Below are 22,879 nucleotides of genomic sequence, written 5' to 3'. Positions count from 1 at the left end.
TCAGCATGGCGCCTGGGGAAATCTTCCTGTCCTTTCCCTAACCTCATAAGGGCAACGTTCTCTAGCTCTCCCTGTGTCCTCTTTTATTACATAGGGCAATCAAGATAGAAGGCCCCTAGAGGGCAGGAGCCAGGGTTTATTCACCTTTATACCTACAGTGCCCAGGACAAAAGTGAGTGTGCAATATATGTTTGTTGAGTGGGTAAATGTTTCTTGATTCTAACTGTCTTAAAATGGAGAGTCCAGAGTCTTGGGGGATTTCAACTGTCTGGCATAAGCAAAGGACTGTTTAACTCATTGATTTAGCAAACATTTACTAAGCGCCATTTTTTGTGTGCTGGGCACAGCAAATAACAGGGAGAGAAGGTGGTCTTGAGTGGAGTGGAGCAGGAGTCCAGAGGAAGGGCTGAGGACTCTGAGGCTACCAGGCCCTCCCAGTCAGACTTCAAGGAATGAACAGGAGTTTAGGAGGGAAAAATAATTTTCAAAAGAGCGATGATTTTCTAACTTCCATTTGCAAGCTTGCTGGTAGCCAAACCTCACAGTCACAAGTCACAAGGACTGAGCAAATACAGAGGTTTACATTCTCTAAAGCTAAACCTGGAAGGGAGAAATGTTGACTGGAACAGAACCAAGAAAAGAGGGAAAGAAAAAGAGAGGAAAAGGATTTGACTCAATAACTGAGTCAGATCCAAAGAAGAGGTCTGGAGCCTTGCAATGCTCAGATAAAATCCCCCTGGCACAGGGGTCCTTGGTCTGACTTGGCCCTATCCAAAATGTACCTATATGGCAAATGTTATTTCTTTCTCTCTAAGACTTTAGGGAAATTTAAAGAAGAATCTCTTTTGCTTTCTCTCTCCCTGATATTGGTGGGATCATGTGTGGTCATTTCGTTTCTCCACCGGAGAACACAGAAAAGCCATGTTTTACTAATCCCATTTGTAAAGGCAGCCTTTTCTTCTAATCCCTATTCAGTACTGTAGGTTGGAAACTTGATTAGATTATCTCCTCAGAGTCGTGACTCACCGAATTGTGGGTGTTAAACTTGATTAGATGGAGATGTGTCTCCACCCATTCCAGGTAGGTCTTGATTACTTTACTGGAATCCTTTAAAAGGGGAAGCATTTTGGAAAAAGCTTAAGAATGTGACAGCCATGAGAACGATGAGAGCAACAGAGACACGAGAACTACAGAGTTTACCAGCCAGAGACCTTTGGAGATGAAGGAGATGGTCCCCAGTGGAGCTTCATAAAACAAGAAGCCTGGAGAGAAAGCTAGCAGATGTCGCCATGTTCACCATGTGCCTTTCCAGTTGAGACAGAAACCCTGAACATCATCGGCCTTTCTTGAGTGAAGGTAACCTCTTGGTGGTGCCTTAATTTGGATATTTTTATAGACTTGCTTTAATTGGAACATTCTCATGGCCTTCCAACTGTAAACTAGCAACTTACTAAATTCCTCTTTTTAAAAGCCACTTTTTAAAAAGTGGTATATTGCATTCCAGCAGCTAGCAAACTAGAACCCATGCCAAGAAGCCACTTGTTAAGAATTTTTAGTGGAGGAGCAATTTATAGTTTTAAAAGCTCCTTCTGTATGATGAATTGATGGAGGAGAAGCAAGAGTAGAAGGGCAAGTGGCTTTTGTGACTCTGTGTGTCCAGCAGGGTGCTGCCCCAGGGAGTGGAAAGCAAGGCTGGAGGGAAACTTTCCCATCCCTGGGTCACTGGAGGCAGTACGGGCCGCGGCTGGGCACAGGACACCCTCTGGGGGTGGGGTGGGGTGGGGACCGGTGGGGAAATCTGGCTGGAGATTCTGATCCAGCCCTGGGCCATGGTTGGGTACCCCAAAATACAGGGGTAAGAAAGCAAAAATCTGTCCCTTTCTTTATGGGCAACGCAGGGGAGAAATGGCTTGCACGTCACCTGGGTCCCGTAACCTCCGAGCGCCCCAAGCGCGTCAAATCTAGGCCCCCACGATCTCTGGCCCCCACCTCAGGGCCCCTGGACCCCCAGACTCTGAACAGGTGGCCCCAGGGACGCACCCCCCACCCCACTCCAAGGCAGCCTCTGGGCCCCAGACCTGGTCTCCTTGCCATAGAGAATGCGTTTCACCTCCCGCAAGTCTGCGGGCGGCAGGTGCTGCTCCAAGCACTGCTCCAGAGACGTCCACTCGGCCCCCGCCATGGCTGAAGACAGGCGCCGACGACCAGACCCGACCCGGTTGCCCTTTGCACCCCGGCCCCCCCCCCACACCGGAGTGGGAGAGCCGCGGAAGAAGGGGGGGCGGGAGGAGGAGGAGGAGGAGGGGGTGAGGCCCGCGCACGCGCCCTGTCTTCTGTCGCGCGCCCTCGGCGGACGCGCCCCCTCGGCGGACGCGCCCCCTCGGTGGACACGCCCCATCCTCGCGCCTCAGCGGCGCGTAGCCAATCAGCGCGCCGAGCTTCGCGGGCGGGCCCGCCCCCTGGCCCTTCGCCCCGCCCCCCGGCACGCGCAGGGACGCGTCCTCCCCAGCTCCGCGTCCTCGCGCCTCAGCCGCGGGGTTGCGCGCGGCCGTCGGGGACACTCAGGGGCCCGCTCCCCACGAGGAGGGCCGGGCCCCGCGGCCCTGTCTTCCGGAGCCCGCTGTGTCTGAGGCTCTGTCGCCACAGAGGGGCCCAGGCCCGGAAGCACGGACGGCGGCTCGGCGGGAGACTGAGCGACGATAATATGGCGCCAGGCTGGAGGCCGAGCGACGGCAACAGGGCGCCATTCAGCGTCTCCACGGCGACGGGCCCCCCGCGACCCTGAGGCCCCGCCCTTCAGGCAGCTGCAGCGGGTGGGCCCAGCCTGGGCGCTCTCAGGGGGCGGGGGGCGCCCTTAGACCGTCGCCCGAATGGGAGGATTGAGGTCCCGCTTTTCCTGTTTCCCTGACCCTGAGGATGCCTCCCCGCCCCCACTTCCCATCCCCCACCCAAAGGAAGGGGCCTCATTCCAGCCCCCCAGAGAACTAGGACAGGCGCCCCCCATTGCAGGTCTGGGAGCCCACGGGGAAGGCTCCAGGGTCAGGGATCTCTGACTAGGGGGCAGGGACCGTGGGGGCCTAGATTTGAGGGCTCGGGGTTGCAGGACCCAGATCACCTCTGCGAGCCATTTCTTCCCTGGGCCCCTGACTTGAAAGTGCCAAGACATGAGCACAAAGGGAGCTGGTTGGCATCGATCGCTCCCAGGGGAGTCGGCGCCTGCGGCCCAGCTTTTGAGATGGTTTATAGAGTCCTCTCTCCTCACAGGTTTTGGTAACCGGTCACTCCTGGAGCTGCCTTTTCAAGCGCACCGTCTCACTGAGGGCTTTTTGTAGAGGAGGCACCGCAACAGGGAAACAGGGTGACAAGATCTGGTACCAGTCCTCCGTGGTGGAGAGGAACTTAAGCATACCTGGCAGTACAACCGAATTCAGTAGTTTGCTATGAAAGAGGTATAGGTGTTGTGCTGTGGGAGCCTGGAGGCAGGGGGTCATGACTGACCTAGAAAGGGAAATCACGGCAGGCTTCGTGGATGAGGCCACGTGCAAACTCAGAATGTCTGGAACTGAACTTGAGCCGTCCCCCAGGGCCCTTTTTCTCAGGCCTGTTCTGTGTGTATCCCCTATTTCGCTTAAGGGCCTCGCTGCCCACTCATCCGCCAAGCTTCTGGGAGTCATTCTGAGCTCCTTCATGTTCTTTCTTTCCCCCCATTTAATCAGGCCTCAAGTTATGCTAAATTTGTCTCCTGAATTTTGCTCAAATCCTTCCCCCCTCCCACCTCATGCCCTGCAATCATGTCATCTTTTGCTTGGATTGCCGCCAGTCTTTTTGATTTGTCTCTAAACCTCCGATGTCTATCCTTGGCTGTCTTTCTGAAACAAAGATCTTGCCGCCCACTGTACCCTCTTATTCAATGTCTTCCTACCTGGGATGGCTTTTGTCAATTCCAGCTCATCCTCCAAGAGGCAGCTCAGGCATCACTTCCTCTGTCACGTCTTTGCCAGCTGCCCCAGGAAAAGTTAGGCTCCCCCAGTCCTTTACCAATACCTCTGTTAGAGCATTTATCAACTCTGTTGTGTAATTATTTTTGAGCTTTGGGCTCATCTAATTTTGTAGCCCCAGGGCTTTGGCACTCAGTAAGTAATTGTTGAAGGAATTTATTCTGATGGGGATCAAGGACAGATTCATTAAGGTGGAGACATTTGAGCTAGACCTTGAAGCAGGAATAGAAAGTATTATTACTAGTAAAATTGCTTAATCCATCTTTCCCTCTCATTCTGTGACAGGTCGTTCATACCAGGTGGCTATAAATTCAGTGTTTCACAAATAGGAAACACTAAATTGAGGACAGAAGAAAGTTGTATTCAAATTTTTATATTTGCCTGATAGATTTTTCCCTCCGAATAATCACAGAACTCTTCACTAGAGCCTTCTGTGGTGATCATTAAAAAAATCTTTAAACTCTGCCCTTGTTTCTTTCTGGAGCACCCACTAAAACCTTGAGAGCTAAAACTGTATGAAAGCATACTATACTCTCAATCGTTTTGAAGGTCAGTTCTCTATGTGATGACATGGTATGATTTAAGAATATAGAACCATTTTGGAAGTATGTATAAAATAGACAGGAAGGATGAAATACATGACTATGTAGTGTTTACCCTCAGAATGAGGTGGGAGATGGGTTATAGTTACAGGGACCAGCTGCTGTTTTTTTTTTTAATTAGAGATGGCATGGGTTTACAGAAAAATCATGCAGAAAATACAGAGTTCCCATAAATGTCTCACGTACAATTTTCCATCATTAACACTTTGCATCAGTGTGGGACCTTTGTTACAATTAATGAAACAATGTTATTATGCTTATACAATTAACTATAGTCCATAGTTGACTTGAGTTCACTTTTTGTAAGCAGTTCTACAACCCTATGAACTTAATAACATATACAACCTAAAATTTGCCTTTTAACCACATTCAAATATGTGATTCAATGTTGTTAACTACATTCACACAGTTGTACTACCGTCACCATGATATATAATGCTTTAATTCTTTTTTCAAAAGGTCTGACGCATATGACGATATTTAACATCTTAAAATCTGAATGTTTGTTATTACCTAAGCTTTTTTTTAACTTTTAAAAATATCTTTGTGGAGAAATCTTCACACATGGTCCATACATGGTGTACAATCAATGGCTTATCAATATCATATAGTTGTGTATTCATCACAATGATCATTTTTAGAACATTTGCATCACTCTAGAAAAAGAAAGAAAAAGAAAAAAGGAGAAACTCGTGCATCCTATACCCGTTGCCCCTCCCTCTCATTGAACACCAGTGTTTCAATCTACCCAATTTTTTTACCCTTTATTGTTCCCTATTATTTATTTATTTTTTATCCTTATTTTTTTTACTCCTTTGTCCATATCCTGGATAAAAGGAGCATCTAACCCAAGGTTTTCATCACACAGTCACATTGTAAAAGCTATATCATTATACAGTTGTCTTCAAGAATCAAGGCTACTGCAACACAGTGCAACAATTTCATGATATTACCCATACTTTTTTTGATGTTTGAAATGTTTTATTAAAATTATTTTATTTTAAAAAGAACATTATGCCAGAAGTGAGGAAATCTGAATTTTTTTCTGGGTTCTACTATTACCTCAGTTTTCCTATTGTAAAATGGGGGCCTGGGAAGATAGTGTTTTATAAATAATCTAAATCTTTTCCTAATTCTAATAAAATAGGATTTTAATAAGCTAGCCATATAAAAATTCCTCTGTTTACATGCTGTATTTGTTAGGGTTTTCTAGAGAAACCAAACCAACAGGAGATATCTGTAAATAAGAGATTTATAAAAATGTCTCATGCAACCATGGGAGTGCAAGATTCCAAAATCCATTTAGCAGGCCACGAGACTGGCAATTCCGATGAAGTTCCTGTACAGGCTGGCTGGCTGAAAAAGTGAAAATTCTTTCTTCCCCTTTAAAACTCTTCAACGGGTTGAATTCTTTCGTTGTGGAAGACACAGCCTTAGATGATCATAGATGTAATCAGTCACAGATGATATCAGCTGACTGATGATTCAATAAGCCAGCTTTCTAGTTTATTAGCCAGCCACAAAATATCCTTGTAGTGACAAGCCAGTGCTTCCCTGTCCAGACAGCAGGGCACCGTCACCTGACAAAGTTGATCCCTGAACCCAACCATCACGCATGTTTATTTGATAAAAGAGTTTCATTGTCAAGGCTGGTTTTATAGAAGTTCATTTGTTAAAAAGGTATTAGTATCAAACACCCCTTAAGAGCGGGAGAAAGATCAAAGGTGATGGTGGAGTTAAACAGAGAAGGGTTTAACAAACCGAATGTGAATGCTGAATCGTTATGTAGATATCTCTTTTAGTCTCCAGTATCTTAGAGCAACTAGAAGTAAAACCCTAAAATTGTCGAATTGCAGCTCATACTGAACCCTGAAATATGTTCTGCAACTAATTGTTGCCCTGTGCATTGAAAATGTTTTAAAAATATTTTTATTGACAAAGCAACATACAAACACGAACATTCTTAACATGAACATTCCATACTTGGTATACAATTAATGGCTCACAATATCACATAGTTATATATTCATCACCAAATCATTAGAACATTTGCATCACTCCAGAAAAAGAAATAAAAAGAAAAAACTCACACATACCATACCCCTTACTTCTCAAAACTCACACATACCATACCCCTTACTTCTCCTTCTCATGGACCACTAGTATTTCCATCTACTCTATTTTTAACCTTTGTTCCCCCTATTTTTTTCTATACCCCTTACCACTCCCTTTCAGTGATCACTAGTATTTCAGTCTACTCAATTTATTATAACATTTGTTCCCCCTGTTATTTATTTTTTATCTGTATTTTCCACTCGTCTGTCCATACCTTAGATAAAAGGAGCATCAGACACAAGGTTTTCACAATCACACGGTCACATTGTGAAAGCTATATCATTATACAATCATCTTCAAGAAACATGGCTACTGGAACACAGCTCTATGGTTCCAGGCACTTCACTCTAGCCACTGTAATACACCTTAAACTAAACAGGGGTTATCTATATAATGCGTAAGAATAACCTCCAGGATAACCTCTCGACTCTGAAATCTCTCAGCCACTGATACTTTATTTTGTCTCATTTCCCCCTTTCAGTCAAGACGGTTTTCTCAATCCCTTGGTGCTGAGTCCCAGCTCTCTAGGATTTCTGTCCCATGTTGCCAGGAAGGTCCACACCCCTGGGAGTCATGTCCCACATAGGCAGGGCGGTAAATTTGCTTGTTGTGTTGGCTGGAGAGAGGCCACCTCTGAGCAACGGAAGAGGTTCTCTGGGTGTGACTCTTAGGGCTAATTTTAAGTAGGCTTAGCCTATCCTTTGGAGGGATAAATTTCATATGAACAAACCCCAGGATTGAGGGGTCAGCCTATGGATTTTTTTGTCCCCACTGCTTGCAAAGCTATCAGAAATTATCTGAATGGGGAAGTTTTCCCTCTTTCTCACCATTCCCCCAAGGGGATTTTGCAAATACTTCTTTGTTCACTGTTCAAATCATTCTGGGATTTATTATCAAGGCATCACACTGATCAAACCTACAAAATCTCATGGCCTATTCAAGATTCCATGGACTTATGGTGTTCAATTAAACTGTCCATATAAGTTAAATTAGGAAATGCACTAGTCAAAACATAAATTTTGTACCAAATAAACATTTTTTGCTTTAGTCTCACACAGAAGTTGAAGTTTTAAAATATGAATGACCATCTGTTTTCAACACTCTGCATTATTGACATTCCTTTGTTTTTCCTCATGCAAAAACATTTTTTAATTTGTACATTTAGTCACTATCATTGTACTCTCTAGACATTCCTAGATTATACCTTCTCAGTGTTCAATCGTCTATCTTTACTTTAGGTTTCATATGTGCCCCCAGCCTTCCTCCCTCTACCATTCTCATTCAGCTTCATTCAGTGTACCTACATTATTGTACTACAATCGGATAGTATTGTGTTATCCATTTGTGGATTTTTACAGTCAGCCCTGTTGCACAATCTGTATCCCTTCAGCTCCAATTACCCAATATCTACCCTATTTCTATCTCCTGAAGGTCTCTGTTCTTAATTGAAATTCTCCAAGTTCATTCATTCATTTTAGTTCATATCAGTGAGACCATACAGTATTTGTCCTTTTGTTTCTGGATAATCTCACTCAGCATAATGTACATTGAAATGTATTGCTTTTTTGTATATGTGTTATTTTTCACAACAAAAAAGTGTTAATATTTTTAATAATATATATATTATTAAATATATATTTAATAATATATATATATATTCCTTCTAGCCTCCTATATTTTGGAGCAGCTAGAAGGAAAAATCTGAGAGGATTGTATGGTAGCCCATGACAAACTCTGGAATCTGTCCTGTAACTATTTGTTGAACAGTGCTCTGAAAACTATTGTTTTTTTTCCCCTTTGCTTTGTATGTATGCTATAGTATATATATATATAAAATGTATTAGTGTCTTTGTTTAGATATTACTTTTGAATTCACAGTGTGCATTAATTTTAATCCTTAGGAAGGTGTTTAAGTACCCGTGGGCTCTGCTCCTCAGCATCTGAAGGGCTGACGTTTGATGTGAGCCCTATGAGCATTCTTTCTAAGAGCACTGATAGTGCTCCCTTTTCCCCCGGGAGCCACAAGGGCTGTTTCTGCCCTCAGCATCTTTTTGTCCCATTCAATCCTCGTAGTAATACAGTGAGATACAGAGCAAGGGTATTTGCCAGATTTCCAAGTTAAACATGACATACTGGAAATGGAACTGTAGATGCCAATATTTTACTTACATAGTCAAGAGGAAAAGGATCCGAGGTGACCCAATTTCCTAGCAACCTTTATAAAGCCCAATTTCTCGGTTATCTTGTCCCCCCTTAAGTCACAAGTCACAGTTCTTCCTTCTTTGCTAGGGTTTATTTAACTGATATTTTTATCCTTACATGGACTTAAGTGTCTCACATGAAAGGGTTTTAGAATAGAGCAGCCAAGCTGCCTGAAAATGGATTTTATACCACCGAGAGCAAGGCCAGTGGCATGGGAAGTTTCTTTGTCTCCTTTTTAAATGTCTGAACTTTTTTTTTTGCTTCAGGCCCCTTGCTTCTCCCCTCCTGACTAGTCTTGCCTAACCCTGCAAGGCCTTCTTTGCCCCCAGTAAGCTTTCTCAGACCACCCTAATATGCTAGGATGAACTGCATTTTAGAAGGGGACACTCAAAGGGTCCTACAGAACTTCTCAGTGGAATTGTCAGGCATTAAGGGAGGCACTGAGAGAAATATTTACATCAGGAGACCCCACTTCTCAGATAAAACCATTCGACAGCCTAATGTTTTCCCGAATATGGTCTCTCTCTGTATTTTATGCTTTCCTGTTGCTACTGTACTTGTACAGGCTCTCATCATCTCCTGGATTACTCCAAGCACCTCACAGTCAACCTCTCTGCCTCCCAACTTCTTCAGTGGCACCCCCACCCCGGTTTATGCCAGAGTCCGGGTGGCGTGGCATGAGGTCCTCTGGTCTGACGTCTTCTCCTACCATATCTCTTCTCCACCTCACACCTTGGGCTCCAGCATTATCAAACCACTGGTTACGTGAACTCTCCATGCCATTTCATGCCTCTCTGTCTGCTCAGGCCAGCTCCTTCTTCACCTAGAGAATTCCTGCTCAATCCTTAAGATTCACTTCAGTGTGCTGTGAAAGGAGAGAAGTCAGCACTCCCCTCGACAAGGACGGAAGAGGCCTCAGGCCCACACAGCATGCCCAGGGTAAGGTGTTGCCACCTATTTTGTGGCCTCTAACCATCGTTTGGTTTTGTTTTTTGGGAAGTGCAAGAACCGGGAATCAAATCCAGGTATGCCGCATGGCAGGTGAGAATTCTACCACTGAGCTAGCTTCGCGCTGCTCTAATCATCATGTTTTGATTGAGAAAGGCTTCTTGACCAAAAGGGGGACGGGAGAAAGGAGACAAAATAAAGTCTCAGAGGCTGAGAGATTTCGGAGTTGAGAGGTTATCCTGGAGGTTATTCTTATGCATTCTGTAGATATCCCTTTTTAGTTTATGGTGTATTGGAGTGGCTGGAGGGAAGTACCTGAAACTGTTGAACTGTCTTCCAGTAGCCTTGATTATTTTTTAATGCAATTTTATTGAGATATATTCTCACGGTATACAATTAAAGGCTCACAGTATCATCACATAACTCATCACCTCATTCATTTTTTTTATCATCATGTCATTGTATATCATTTTTAGAATATTTACATCACTCCCGAAAAAGAAATGAAAAGAAAAAACCCATACGTATGGGTTTTTACAGTTCAACAGTTTCAGGTACTTCCTTCCAGCCACTCCAATACACCATAACTTAAAAAGTGATATCTATATGACGCATAAGAATAACCTCCAGGATAACTTCTCGACTCTTTAAAATCTCTCAGCCACTGACACTTTATTTTGTCTCATTTCTCTCCTTCCCCTTTTGGTCAAGAAGGTTTTCTCAGTCCCAAGATGCTGGGTCCTGGCTCATCCCTGGTAGCCATGTCCTACATAGTGGGGTGGGTGGAGGAGGGCGGTGAGTTCGCCTACTGAGTTGTCCAGTAGCCCTGATTCTTGAAGATGGTTGCATAATGATATCACTTTTACAATGTGAACATGTGATTGTGAAAACCTTGTGGCCAACACTCCCTTTATCCAGGGTATGGAAAGATGAGTTAAAAAAAAAAAAAAGGGACAAAAAAATAAATAAATAATAGGAGGGCGGGACAAGGGGTAAAAAAATTGGATAGATTGCAATACTAGTGGTCAGTGAGAGGCAGGGGTGAGTGGTATGGGATGTATGGGTGTTTTGGTTTTACTTTTTATTTTTCTGGAGTGATGCAAATGTTCTAAAAATGGTCATGGTGATGAATTCACAACTATGTGATGATATTGTGAGCCACTGATTGTCTGCTTTAGATGGACTGTATGTACATGAAGATACCTCAATAAAAATATATTTTTAAGAAGATTCAATTCAGCTGTCTTCCTCTTCAATAAAACCTTTCCTGGCTCCTTCAGGCTTGCTTATGTTCCTACTTCTGTGTTCCCATAGCATTCTGTACAGGTAATATTGGATCTGTTAAGTTTCTTGAGATTAGAGGGATGGCCTGTATTTGAATCTACAATGTCTTATACATTAAGTGCTTAATAAGTGACTGTTAAACCAAGTAGAATGCTGCGTCAGTATTTATAAACTTATCAGGTCCTATTGACACATGTTAACTCAGCCGCCTTCAAGACCCCTTTGGCTGTGGCAATTTATAACCCTCTCCTTTGAGCAAGACTGTTGGCTGGATCATCTAGGACATTAGTAGACCAAGTCCTTGAGTGGCTCAGTCAAGTCCATGACTACCGGGATGAGCCAGGACCCAGCATCTTGGGATTGAGAAAGACTTCTTGACCAAAAGTTGGAAGAGTGAAATGAGACCAGTGAGACAAATTGGGAGTGGGGGTGGGTCCAGCCCGGGGAGCTGCTTTATGCAGCACAGCTCTGTGTCCTGGGAGGCTGCTGGTTCATTAGCTCATGGTTCATCCCTCTGATTAGCCTCCCAGCCCATATTCCCTTGGATTAGGAGTTTAGTGGGATCTTTAGCCATAACATTTCCCAGTTAAGGAGAATAGGTATCAGAATGGGCTTTCAAAAATTTCCTTGTTTTAGGTGGCAGTCAGCTACCTACCAGTTGTATTTTGAGAAAGAATACAGTATAACAGAAAGAACACTGGGCTGGCCATGTAAAAATAGCTATTACATAACTGCATCTTAAGGCAAATTACTTGCTTTCTTTTCCTAAACTCTAAAGATAAGTGCATTGGACTAATATCTCTTAAATTCTATCATGTTATGATTGCTGGAGTTTGGCATGTCTTAAGTGTAGGGGCACCTACACTCAGTGAGATCCTCTGTACCTGTGTGACATGGGCAGTAGAACACATGTTGTATAACACCTATAGGAGAACACCTGAGATGTTAGCCACTTAGAGCCACTTGTGTTGGAATGCCATGGGTTCAGTGGGGACTGGACTGGACTGGAAGTTCAAGGACTTGGGGTCAGCCCTGGTCCTACTCCTTTTATCTGTACAACCATAGGCAAGCCACTGCCTTTTCAGGCCTCAGTCTCTTCATCTATAACAGAAAATAATAATACCCACTCATGTTCTTTGATTTGGAAGAAGCAAGAGAGCTAAAATTGAAAATCCTTTTGAAAATCCATAGTGTTAGTCCTATAAGATATATTTGAAACTTTTTATTTTGAAATAACTTTAAACTTACAGGAAAGTTGCAAAAATAATACAAAACCCACATAGAGCACTCCAACATATGCCTTCCCTCCCCCTCCCCCCATACCTAGATCCACCAACTTTTAACATTTTGCCACATTGGCTGTATCGTTCTATCTACCCACCTACCCATTTCTTCATTCATCCGTCATCTGTCTATCTCCTGTCATCCATCTGTGTGTCTATCTATTTTCTAACCCCCTGGGAGTAGGTTTATAGATCATGCTCCCCTAACACTCAATGGTTCCAAGTACATTTCCTAAGAACAAGGATATTCACTTAAATAACTCCTTGAGTATAGGCTCAAGAAATCTAAACTTAGAGTTTATATTCCAATTTTTAAATATGTCCCGGTAATGTCCTTTGGTCTTTTTGTCCACCATTATTAGAGCTGCTCCAGGAACATGTGCTATATTTAATTGCCATTGTCTCTTTAGTCTCTCTCTCTTTTTTTCAAATTGTAGAAACGTATACAACATCTCAGCCACTCCTAAGTCTACCATTCCATGGGATTAAGCACATTCACAATCGATTACCATCCATTACCAGAATTTTTCCATTACCCTGAACCAAAACCCTGCATCCATTATGCACTAATTCCCCATTACCCCACCCCTGCTCCTGGTAACCTGTACTTTATTTTCTCACTTTATGAATTAGAATATTCCAGCTATTTCATATAAGTGGAATCATACAGCATCTTTCTGTTTGTGTCTGACATTTCACTCAACATGATATCTTCAAGGTTCATCCGTGTCGTAGCATACATCAGGACTTTATTCATTTTTGTGGCTGAATAATATATGTATACCACATTTTGTTTATCCATTCTTCTGCTGATGGATATTAGGATTGCTTCCGCTTTTTGGCTATTATGAATAATGCTGCAATGAACATGAGCGTGCAAATATTTGTTCAAGTCCCTGCTTTCAATTCTGTAGTATATGTACCTAGAAGTGGGTCATTCGGTAGTTCTTTGTTAAATATTTTGCAGAACCGCCAAACTTTTCCACAACAACTGCAACATTTTACATTCCCACAAACAATGTATGAAGGTTCCTATTTCTCTGTATCCCCGTCAGCACTTATTTTCCATTTTAAAAATAATAGCCATTCCAGTGGATGTGAGGTGGTTTTAATTTGCATTTGCCTCATGGCTAATGATGCTGAGAATCTTTTCATGTGCTTATTAGTCATTTGTATATGTTCTTTGAAGAATGTCTATTCAACTCCTTTGCCTGTCCTTTGGGTGTTTGTCTTTTTTTTTTGAGTTGCAGAATTTCTTTATATATTCTGGACATTAAATCCTTATTAGACATATGTTTCTTCCTGTTCTGTTGGTTGTCTTTCACTTTATTTTTTTTCCACTTTACTGATACTATCCTTTAGTGCACAAAATATTTAAATTTTGATGAAGTCCAACTTATTTATTTTGTTTTTTTTTTTGCTTGTATTTTTGGTGTAAAGTCTAAGAATCCATTGTCTAATAAAAGGTCCCAAAGATACTTCCCATGTTTTCGTCTAAGAGTTTTGTACTTTTAGGACTTATATTTAAGTGTTGATGCATTTTGAGTTAATTTTTGTATACGATGTGAGATAAGTGTTACTTTCATTTTTTATCATGTGGGATGTCCAGTTTTCCCAGTGCCATCTGTAGAAGAGACTATTCTTTCCCCATTGTCTTGGCACCATTGTAAAAAATCAGTTGGCGTGAGATGTTAATAACGGGGGGAGGGTGGTATATGGGAACTTTGTTTTTTTCTGCATGATTTTTCTGTAAATATAAAACTTCTCTAATAAAAAAAATTTGGCCATAGATATGTGGGTTTATTTTTGCACTCTCAGTTCTCTTCCATGGATCTATATGTCTGTCCTTGTGTCAATGCCAAGCTGTTTTGATTACTATAGCTTTGTAATAAGTGTGAATCCTACAACTTTGTTCTTTTTCAAAATGGTTTTGACAGTTTAGGTCCTTTGCTCCTTCATATGAATTTGAGTATTAGTTTTTCCTTTTCTATGGAGAAGGATATTAGAATTTTGATTGGGATTGTGTTAAATCTGTAAATTGCTTTGGATGGTAATATTAAGACTTCCAATCCATGAGAACAGAATATCTTTCCATTTATTTAGGTCTTCTTTAATTTCTTTCAATAGTGATATGCAATTTTCTGTATACAATGCCCCTTACACCTTTGGTTAATTGTATTGCTAGATATTTTATTCTCTTTCAGTTGCTGTTGTAAATAGAATTGCTTTCTTGATTTCTTCTTCAAATTGTTTCTTGTTGGTATATACAAACACCACTGACTTTTGTGTATTAATCCTGTACTGTGCCACTTTGCTGAATTCATTTATTAGCTCTAGTAGTTTCCTTATGGATTCTTTAGGATTTTGTATATATGGGATCCTGTCACCTGTGAATAGGTATCATTTTACTTCTTCTTTTCCGATTTGATGACTTTCATTTCTTTTTCATGCCTAATTGCTCTTGGCTAGAACTTCTGGTACAATGGTGAATAGTAATAGTGACAGCGGGCATCCTTGTCTCATTCTTGATCTTAGGAGAAAGCTTTCAGTCTTTCACCCTTGAGCAGGGTATTATCTATGGCTTATATATATATATATGCCCTTCTATTCCTAGTGTCCTAAGTTTTATCAGGAAAGGTTGCTGACTTTTGTCAAACGCCTTTTCTGTGTCAATCAAGATGATTGTGTGTTTTTGACCTTTCATTCTATTAATGTGGTGTACCACATTGACTGGTTTTCTTATGCTGAACCACCCTTGCATTCCTGGGGTAAATCCCACTTTATTGTGATGTATTATCCTTTTCATGTGCTTTTGGATTCGGTCTGCTAATGTTTTGTTGAGGATTTTTGCTTTTATATGCATAAAGATGTTGGTCTTTACTTTTTTTTCTTGTGATATCTTTATCTGGCTTTGGTATTAGGGTGAACTATAAGATATTATTTTTAATCAAGGAAAAATATTTGCATATAATTCTTCCATAAGAAATCATAAATATACCATCGTTGATGTACTGGACACTTATCTTTGGGTGTTTTTCCAGTGGTGTAATGGCTTTGTACTGAATCATTTATACTCTTTCTACCAGTTCTTTTGGTGATAAATAGCATACATTTGAAAGATGGCTAATTCTGAGGAAGACTACAGCCTGAAACCATGAGAAATAGCAAAGCTGACTAACCCAAGCTGAAATCTAATCCATGACTCACGGTAGTTTGTCTAATTGTTTGGACTAGCAAACCAAGCATGGGCTTGTGAAGCATCTTGAGTGCAAAATACCAGGCTGAATTTCTGGGCTTCACGTTTTGTGAAGTATCAAGGTGATGAATAAGCCTTCCTCTTTACCACCTTTTCTCCCTAAAACAATTGCAGAGGCCCTCAGTGGGCTTAGCAGCAATGCATGAAACATTTAGGGGAGTGGTATTTGGGGGTGTCCATAAGGTCAACATGAGTCAGCAGTGTGTTGTGGCAGCCAAAAAGGCTGATATAGTCTGAGGGTGCATCATGAGAGGTGTAATGTCCAGGACACAGGGGCTGTGACTGCCCCAGTCTGTTCTAGGCTGGCCAGAGCACACATGAAGTTTTTCTCGTTCTTGGCACCATGCATCATCTTGACTACATCTAGAAGAGCAGGAGAAAATGATGTTGGTGAGAACATCTACCCAACAAGCAACAGCTGAAGGCCCTGGGAACATTTATCCAAAGAAACAGAGCAGACAGACTCCAGAAAGTTGTATTGTATTCAGATTTATGAAAGGGGCTGTGGATAAGAGGTTTGCATTTGTCTCACACAGCCCTGAGGAGAGGAGCTGGACTCCATGGAGAGAAACTAGGAGAGGTACATCTAGGTCCAGTACAGTTATTTCCAACAGGTGATGTCAAAAGAATAAACAGACTGCCTCTACAGGCGATGCGGCTTCAGGCACGCAAGGTGTTCTAGTACCTTCCAGATGACCACTTGGTGGGAGTATTGTAGAGGAAAGTCATCAGACGAGAAGCTGAACTAGATGGTCCATGATCCGTGTCTATTGTTGCATTAGGAATAACATCAACAACAACAATGAAAAACCCCACTCAACTTAGGATGTAAAACCCACAGCGCCATCAACAGGCCAAAGATCAATAGGAGCTGGACAATTTGGTATCCCAAGCCGTGAAAGTCGTGTGATCTCACTGAAGAACCAAGTGATGGGAAGATATTAATATTAGTGTTGTTATCTAGTTGGTTTGGTTTGGTTGGTTTTAAAGGAAAAGGACTAGTCTTATTGCAAGAATGTGGGGACCCTAAGTTCTGGGACCTAATGTGACAAGAGTTCTGATTCCACCATCAAGAAATGAATCAACTACCTCGCGGCCATAAAAAAGCAATTTCAACCTGGGACTCAGGTAGGTTCAAGAAAACTGTGTGGGGGTCAAAAGGCCAAGTGGGTACATAGCACTACGCTGCCTGGGGGTGAAATGGGGGGACAGAAGGAGTTGGACATTTGTTAAGTCAGGCCAAACAGACTTGAGAGCCCTACTTTACCACTGTACGCAACTGGCATCTTGAAGTCCTTCACACGGAAGCAAAGCAAGTTCTGCTGTCTGAGATGCTGAGCTGGGACCTGGTGGCCCATAGGGAGGGCTTGCAGAAGAGGAAAAACTTACCAGGCTCTCGGCCCCACCGACACACCTGAGTCCTGCAAGTTCTGCCCATTCTAAGCCCTGAGCCCATCCCTCCTGCCCTAAGTCCCGGAATCTGAGTCCGAGCTCGGGTCTCAGCCTTGCTGCTAACCCTGCCCTCAATTCCACCCACTAACTCATCTGCCAAGACTGAGATATTATGCCTTCCTGCACCCCCGTTCAGTAACTGAATCTCTGTTTTGTTTCTTTTAACAAAGTTTGTGTTCAACATCCCAGCACACAGCCCCCTTTTAAACTTAGCACCAGCAAAAACTTGATGGTAGATTTTGAGTTTCATCCTGGACTCCAGGCTCTGCCAGCTCTTACCAGACTTTCCTGGATGGTCACCACTAAATGCCGGGGTGCTGGAGCCTCACCTCTGTGTCTCTGTGAATTGCTGTAAATATAGATCTCAATTCTCTGCAAGAATCAGGAACCCCTTCAGCATCAGGAATAATACAGTCACAAGTTTCTCTCTGACCCAGAGGAGTTGGCCTGACCATGTCATCTAGACCCAGCGAGCCAAACTGATACTGGCCTGTGCCTGGAGCAGTCCATTCCTGCAATCGCTTGCCAGCAAGCCCCTCCTGAGCTGGTAACATATGCATCCCCTGACTTCTGGGCCTCGCTTCTGGGCTCCTCTGTTTGCTTCGTGTAAGTTTCCTGTCTACACTCTGCAGAGCTGGTTTCAGCAATCTGCCCCAAGCTGCACAACTTGCCTCACAAGGATCTTACAGCAGGGTGGTGCTTGTTCTATTCATTACTTAGGTTTGTAACCATATGTTGAGTAAGCCAGAGACTGGGCCAGGTATTGGGGTCAGATGAACTCATATGGGCTTGTTCTCATCATCAATAATCCTAATACCTTCTATTTCCCGAGCCTCGGCTAGACCTGTGAGGGACAGATTTCACAGGGGATGGGAGGTGCATTGTAGGGGCTGGTGGGGGGGGGGGAGCTGGGGGGGTTGTAGGCTCCAGGTGAAGCCTGTGGTTCACACTTACTAAACAGCAGTGTTTATGATGCTGGGTGATAACATTAGGAAAAGTGGCACATAAGTCCAAAAGTGGGAGAACAAAACATCTGACCCAGAAGGATGTGTGGAGGGCATAGGGAGGTCAATCTAAGAAGAAGGAAAAGCATAACTAAAAGCAGAAAACGATGGCCGTTGCAGAATAGCCAGCCTGTCTGGAACATAAGAGTAGAAAAAAGGGGTTGTGTATGAAAACCCTTTCTAGAGACTTCTAGAGACGTAGGTGCTAAAGAAAAGACTGACCACAAAGCCCTTTACCACATTCACCAGAGAAAACAATTGCATGCATTTGTAAAAACCGGAAGGATAATGCACAAGCCTGAAAATTATTCAATTAAAGGAAGGAAGAGTGCAGACTGCTTAGTCACCTGAAGAGAGAGCAGCCCTTACAAAATGAGGGGATGATTACATTGCTTAAGTGAGCATTGATCAAGGGGCCTGGCAGGACAAGTGGAAATGTTTTTCTTTTGAATAATTCAAGTCTGCAGGCTCCCAACCCAGTTTAAGCTAGTATAAGAGTCTGCTGTATATAAATGTGTATTGTAGAGAATAAGTACAATTTAAAGGAGAAAACAGTAAAACTTACTGTCCATGTTCAATTGCGATTACAAGGTTAAGACCCTGCTGGTTAAGTGTAGCCTTGAATTGAGCATGTGTAAGGGGAAGAAAACATTATTTGACTGTTGAGCTGGATTATTATACTTAAGCCACATTATGTTGTTGTATTCGGAGTCAAGTCTGATGATTTAAAGACATTTCTATTTCTCAAACATTCTATTTTGCTATATGATAGACTATATTCAAAATCGATGACAAATTTTCATGGCTGGGTGCTTATATCAGGCATCTAACAGATATTTTCCTAAATAATGCGATATAGAAAATGAAGGTAAGTGAATGAAATGAGTGTTAAAGTTATGGCTATATGAGATAGGATTATGTAGTAATGATATTATTTAAACGATAACTTTTCTATCCACTGGGGAGCTATATTCTGATTTTATTAGAAGCAACAGGGTAAATAGTGAAATTATAAGTTTTCAAAACTCAGCTCTACTATGTATTAGTTTTATAATCCTAACCATGTTTTTTTTTAAAATCATACCATTGATTTTATTATACTATAGGAAACTTATCATACATGCTTTATTTGTCTTAGGTATTTCTCTGTACTTCAAGCATGATTCTTCTTATTTAATTCAATTTTATTGAGATATAGTCACATATATTATTATACACAGTATACAATCAGTGGCTCAAATTATCATCATATAGTTGTGCATTCATCACCACAATCAATTTTATAACATCTTCATTACTCAAAAAAAAAAATTAAAAACACCCAAACCCTCCCATATCCCTTATCCCTCATTTATTATTTTTGTCTTTATTTTCTTAGTCATCTACCCATATTAGATAAAGGGAGCTCCAGTCACAAAGTTTTCACAGTCCCATGCTCACCCCGTAAAAGTTACAAAGTTACACAATCATCACTAAGAGTCAAGACTTAAATAAAAACAAAAGACAAAGAGTCCAGGCTACTGGATTACAGTCCAATAGTTTCCAGTTATTTTCTGACTGAGTTTCTTAACTTTTCTGGACCTCAGTTTACTTTTCCCTATCATAAGGGGATATTACCTGCTGCTGTGATTTGCTTCAAGGGTTAAACGAAAAGCAGGTCTGGGAAATAATGAGCAGCCCAATGCCTGGCCCCTGTGCTGTGGATAGATAAGTCCTGGTATGTTTATGATCAGTTTTGTAACTTCATAACCACACCTCATTTCCGTGGAAAGAATGATGCAAGCAGAATCGATAATAATAAAGAGGCGAGCAGAGAGGGAGGGGAAATAAAATAATAGAAAATACATAGAGGCCGTCCTACTGGCACAGAGCCTGATTAAAATATTTTAAAGTTCTTCCTTTATGTCCCACTGAAGCCTGGGTGCTGACCATTTCAAGAGCATCATCTCCAAGTCATACTCCATCCATCACAGCGTGCTGTCTCCTCCCAGAGCAGGGCTGTCCTACTTAGGTTTGAACTCAATATACCTTAAAATGAACTTGTCTTCCTCTTACTAATATCCATCTTGGAATTTTCCAGACTTAGAAAGTTAACATCTTCGCATTGTTTTTCCTCCCAGTAAACCTGTCTCTGTCATCCTGGCTTTAGAAATGTCTTGCATGCTGCCTGCTCTCCACACTTACCACCAACTCTCCCATCACCTCTTATTACCTCCTCATTCCTCTGATTTCAGTGCTTTTGAGATTAATAGAGACTTTTTAGAGTAATGCTTTGGGATTACTGTTCCTCCAAGAACCCTCCCATCTTGTGTTTGTGTATTTTACAATATCTAGCACACTTATTAACAGGTGATTGTTTAGGAGGTGGTCGTTTGTGTGCCTGTCTGTCTCTTTGGCTGGAGTTTGAGATCTTTAACACCAGGAACTACTTTAGTGCTTAGTGCAGGGGCTTGCACATAACTATGGGACCTGAGCAAGTTGTTTAATGGCTCTGTGCCTCAATTTCCTCATCTGTAAAATGGGGATAATAATATCTATCTCAAAGGATTGCTGTGATTAAAAGAGGGTGGAATGAGGGGTGAAAGTCTCCCTGGCAATGTGGGACATGACTTCCAGGGATGAGCCTGGCCCTGGCAACATGGGATTGACAATGCCTTCCTGACCAAAAGGGGGAAAAGAAGTGTAACAAATAAGGTATCAGTAGGTGAGAAAGTTCAAATAAAGTTGAGAAGCTATTCTGGAGGCTACTCTTATAGCTTCAGCTAGATATTGCTATTTATCATGGTTCGCCAAACTCCAATCAAAACCATTCCTGTCAACCCTAATGAACACCTAGGGCTCTATCTGAGATTCTACAAAAGTTTCAGCCACTAAGATTACTCTCCAGAAACGTACAACCTCCACATGGGTCCCTGGACCAGATAAATCCTGAAACCCAGAGGGCCCAGCCTCTCCAGAACATCAGTTAGTTCCATCTCCCTACCCCATATTTTTGAAAGCCCCTTCCAACATGAAAAAGTTAGAATGGGCATAGCCCAAATACCCCTACAGAGTGGGAGAAAGGTCAAAGGAGAAAGATGAGTTATACAGAGAAGGTAGGATTTAACCAACGAGTATGAGTGCTAAATCATTATATTGATGTTTCTTTTAGTTTCCAGCATCTTGGAGCAACTAGAAGGAAAGACCTGAAATTGTGGAACTATAACCCACACCAGACTCTGAATCTGTTCTATAACCACTTATTACAGTGTACTTTGAAGATATTTGCTTTTTTTTGTATTTATGTTATATCTCACAATAAAAAATGTCAAAAAAATTTTTTTAAAAGTATGGATGTGTGTGTATCACAAGACCCACAATAGCATTTGTACTTTCCTAGTACTCAAACATTTATTGCTTTCTTGTTCCAGGCAGCCTCCTTTCTCCTTGACTTTTATTTTTTTTTTTTTGGGCATGGGCAGGCACCGGGAATCGAACCCGGGTCTCCAGCATGGCAGGCGAGAATTTTCCCTGACTTCTGAGATCCCCTGTTGCTGGCCCTGCCTCACCTCTCCAGATTAGTACCCAATGTTCCCCAACATACTTTCCCTTTCCCACTAGGCCAGCCCCTTTCTGTCTGGCAAAAACTCAGTACTTTTTCCTGTGCCGTTTCCTTCTCGGCATATCCCACCCCTTCTGCTCTGCTTTCCCGTATTCACTTGCCTGTGACATCCTCACTGAGTCTCTTCTCGTCCATGAGGTCTTCACCAACAGTCCACCTTACATTCACCTCTTTCTTTTCTAAGCTCTTCTAGCATTTGCAGTCTGTATCTCTTTTTAGGCGCCTAACAACTGTTTACCTTTTTCTGTCCAACAACAGTATAAGACCCTGAGGACAGGGACTATATTTTATTTCTTTTACATTTCCTATCCTGCACGGGGTCATTCTGGGCTTTTATTCATTCACTTACTGTATTAGTTAGGGTTCTCTAGAGAAACGGAATCAACGAGAGATATCTGTAGATATAAAATTTATAAAAGTGTCTCTGGGGATGCAGAGCCCAGGGTCTGCAAAGCAGGCCACAAGCTGGTAACCTGGACGAACTCCACAGGAGAGGCTGGCTGGCTGAAGCAGGAAGAGAGACTGTCTCTTCCGAACCCTCCTTAAAAGCCTTCCAATGATTAGATTAATCGTCACTCACTGCAGAAGGCACACCCCTTAGCTGAAATGCAATCAGCTGTGGATGCAGCCAAAGTGGTCATGATTTAAGCCCATGAAATGTCCTCACAGCAACAAACAAGCCTGGGCTTGTCCAACCAGATGACTGGGCACCATCACCTGGCCAAGTTGATACATGAACCTGACCGTGACACTTAGTAAGCATTTAATAAGCACTTCTTAATGCAAATGTAATGCACTATAGTAGGCACTGGGATAAAATAATAAGACAAAGTGTCCTAACCTTGAAGTATTTCCATTCTAGTGAGGCGATAGAGATAAACATATGCAGGATTTTGTATGGTCAGTGCTATGGAATATTTTATAGCAGATGGTTGACATTTGCATCTGATCTCTTAATCAGATAAAGCAAAAATCTGAGCAGAGGTGAAGGACTGGAAGTTAGGGCTTCCATTCTGCAGAAGCAGCTGAGTGAGTTGACATGGTCTGGACTAGGATGCTGGAAATACAGGGATGGTGTCAAGAGACACTTGAAATAAAGAGCAAAAGGATTTGTGACCACTCAGATACAGAGCA

General features: G+C 42.2%; 1 protein-coding gene, 1 long non-coding RNA gene and 1 other non-coding gene across 3 annotated transcripts in view; 2 read left to right on the top strand and 1 right to left on the bottom strand.

Annotated features, from left to right (window-relative positions):
- Positions 1 to 2,346, bottom strand: part of UPB1 (beta-ureidopropionase 1) — a 29,872-nt gene extending 27,526 nt beyond the window's left edge. Inside the window, exon 1 of the mRNA XM_077160182.1 lies at positions 2,079 to 2,346. Within this exon, the coding sequence (XP_077016297.1) occupies positions 2,079 to 2,182 (104 nt within the window). The 5' untranslated portion in view covers positions 2,183 to 2,346. The remainder of the gene's footprint in view (positions 1 to 2,078) is intronic.
- A 205-nt stretch (positions 2,347 to 2,551) lies between these two features.
- Positions 2,552 to 21,434, top strand: LOC143683808 (uncharacterized). Its single transcript, XR_013175667.1, has 3 exons — positions 2,552 to 3,449; positions 9,483 to 9,856; positions 21,296 to 21,434. It is a non-coding gene; the product is annotated as an uncharacterized LOC143683808 (long non-coding RNA).
- LOC143685452 (U6atac minor spliceosomal RNA) lies at positions 9,778 to 9,901 on the top strand. Its single transcript, XR_013176676.1, has one exon. It is a non-coding gene; the product is annotated as a U6atac minor spliceosomal RNA (small nuclear RNA).
- Positions 21,435 to 22,879: the final 1,445 nt, after the last annotated feature.

This window comes from Tamandua tetradactyla, chromosome 5 (genome assembly GCF_023851605.1).
Source record: "Tamandua tetradactyla isolate mTamTet1 chromosome 5, mTamTet1.pri, whole genome shotgun sequence".
NCBI classification, from domain to species: Eukaryota; Metazoa; Chordata; class Mammalia; order Pilosa; family Myrmecophagidae; genus Tamandua; species Tamandua tetradactyla.
This window is presented reverse-complemented; position numbering and strand designations above follow the sequence as displayed.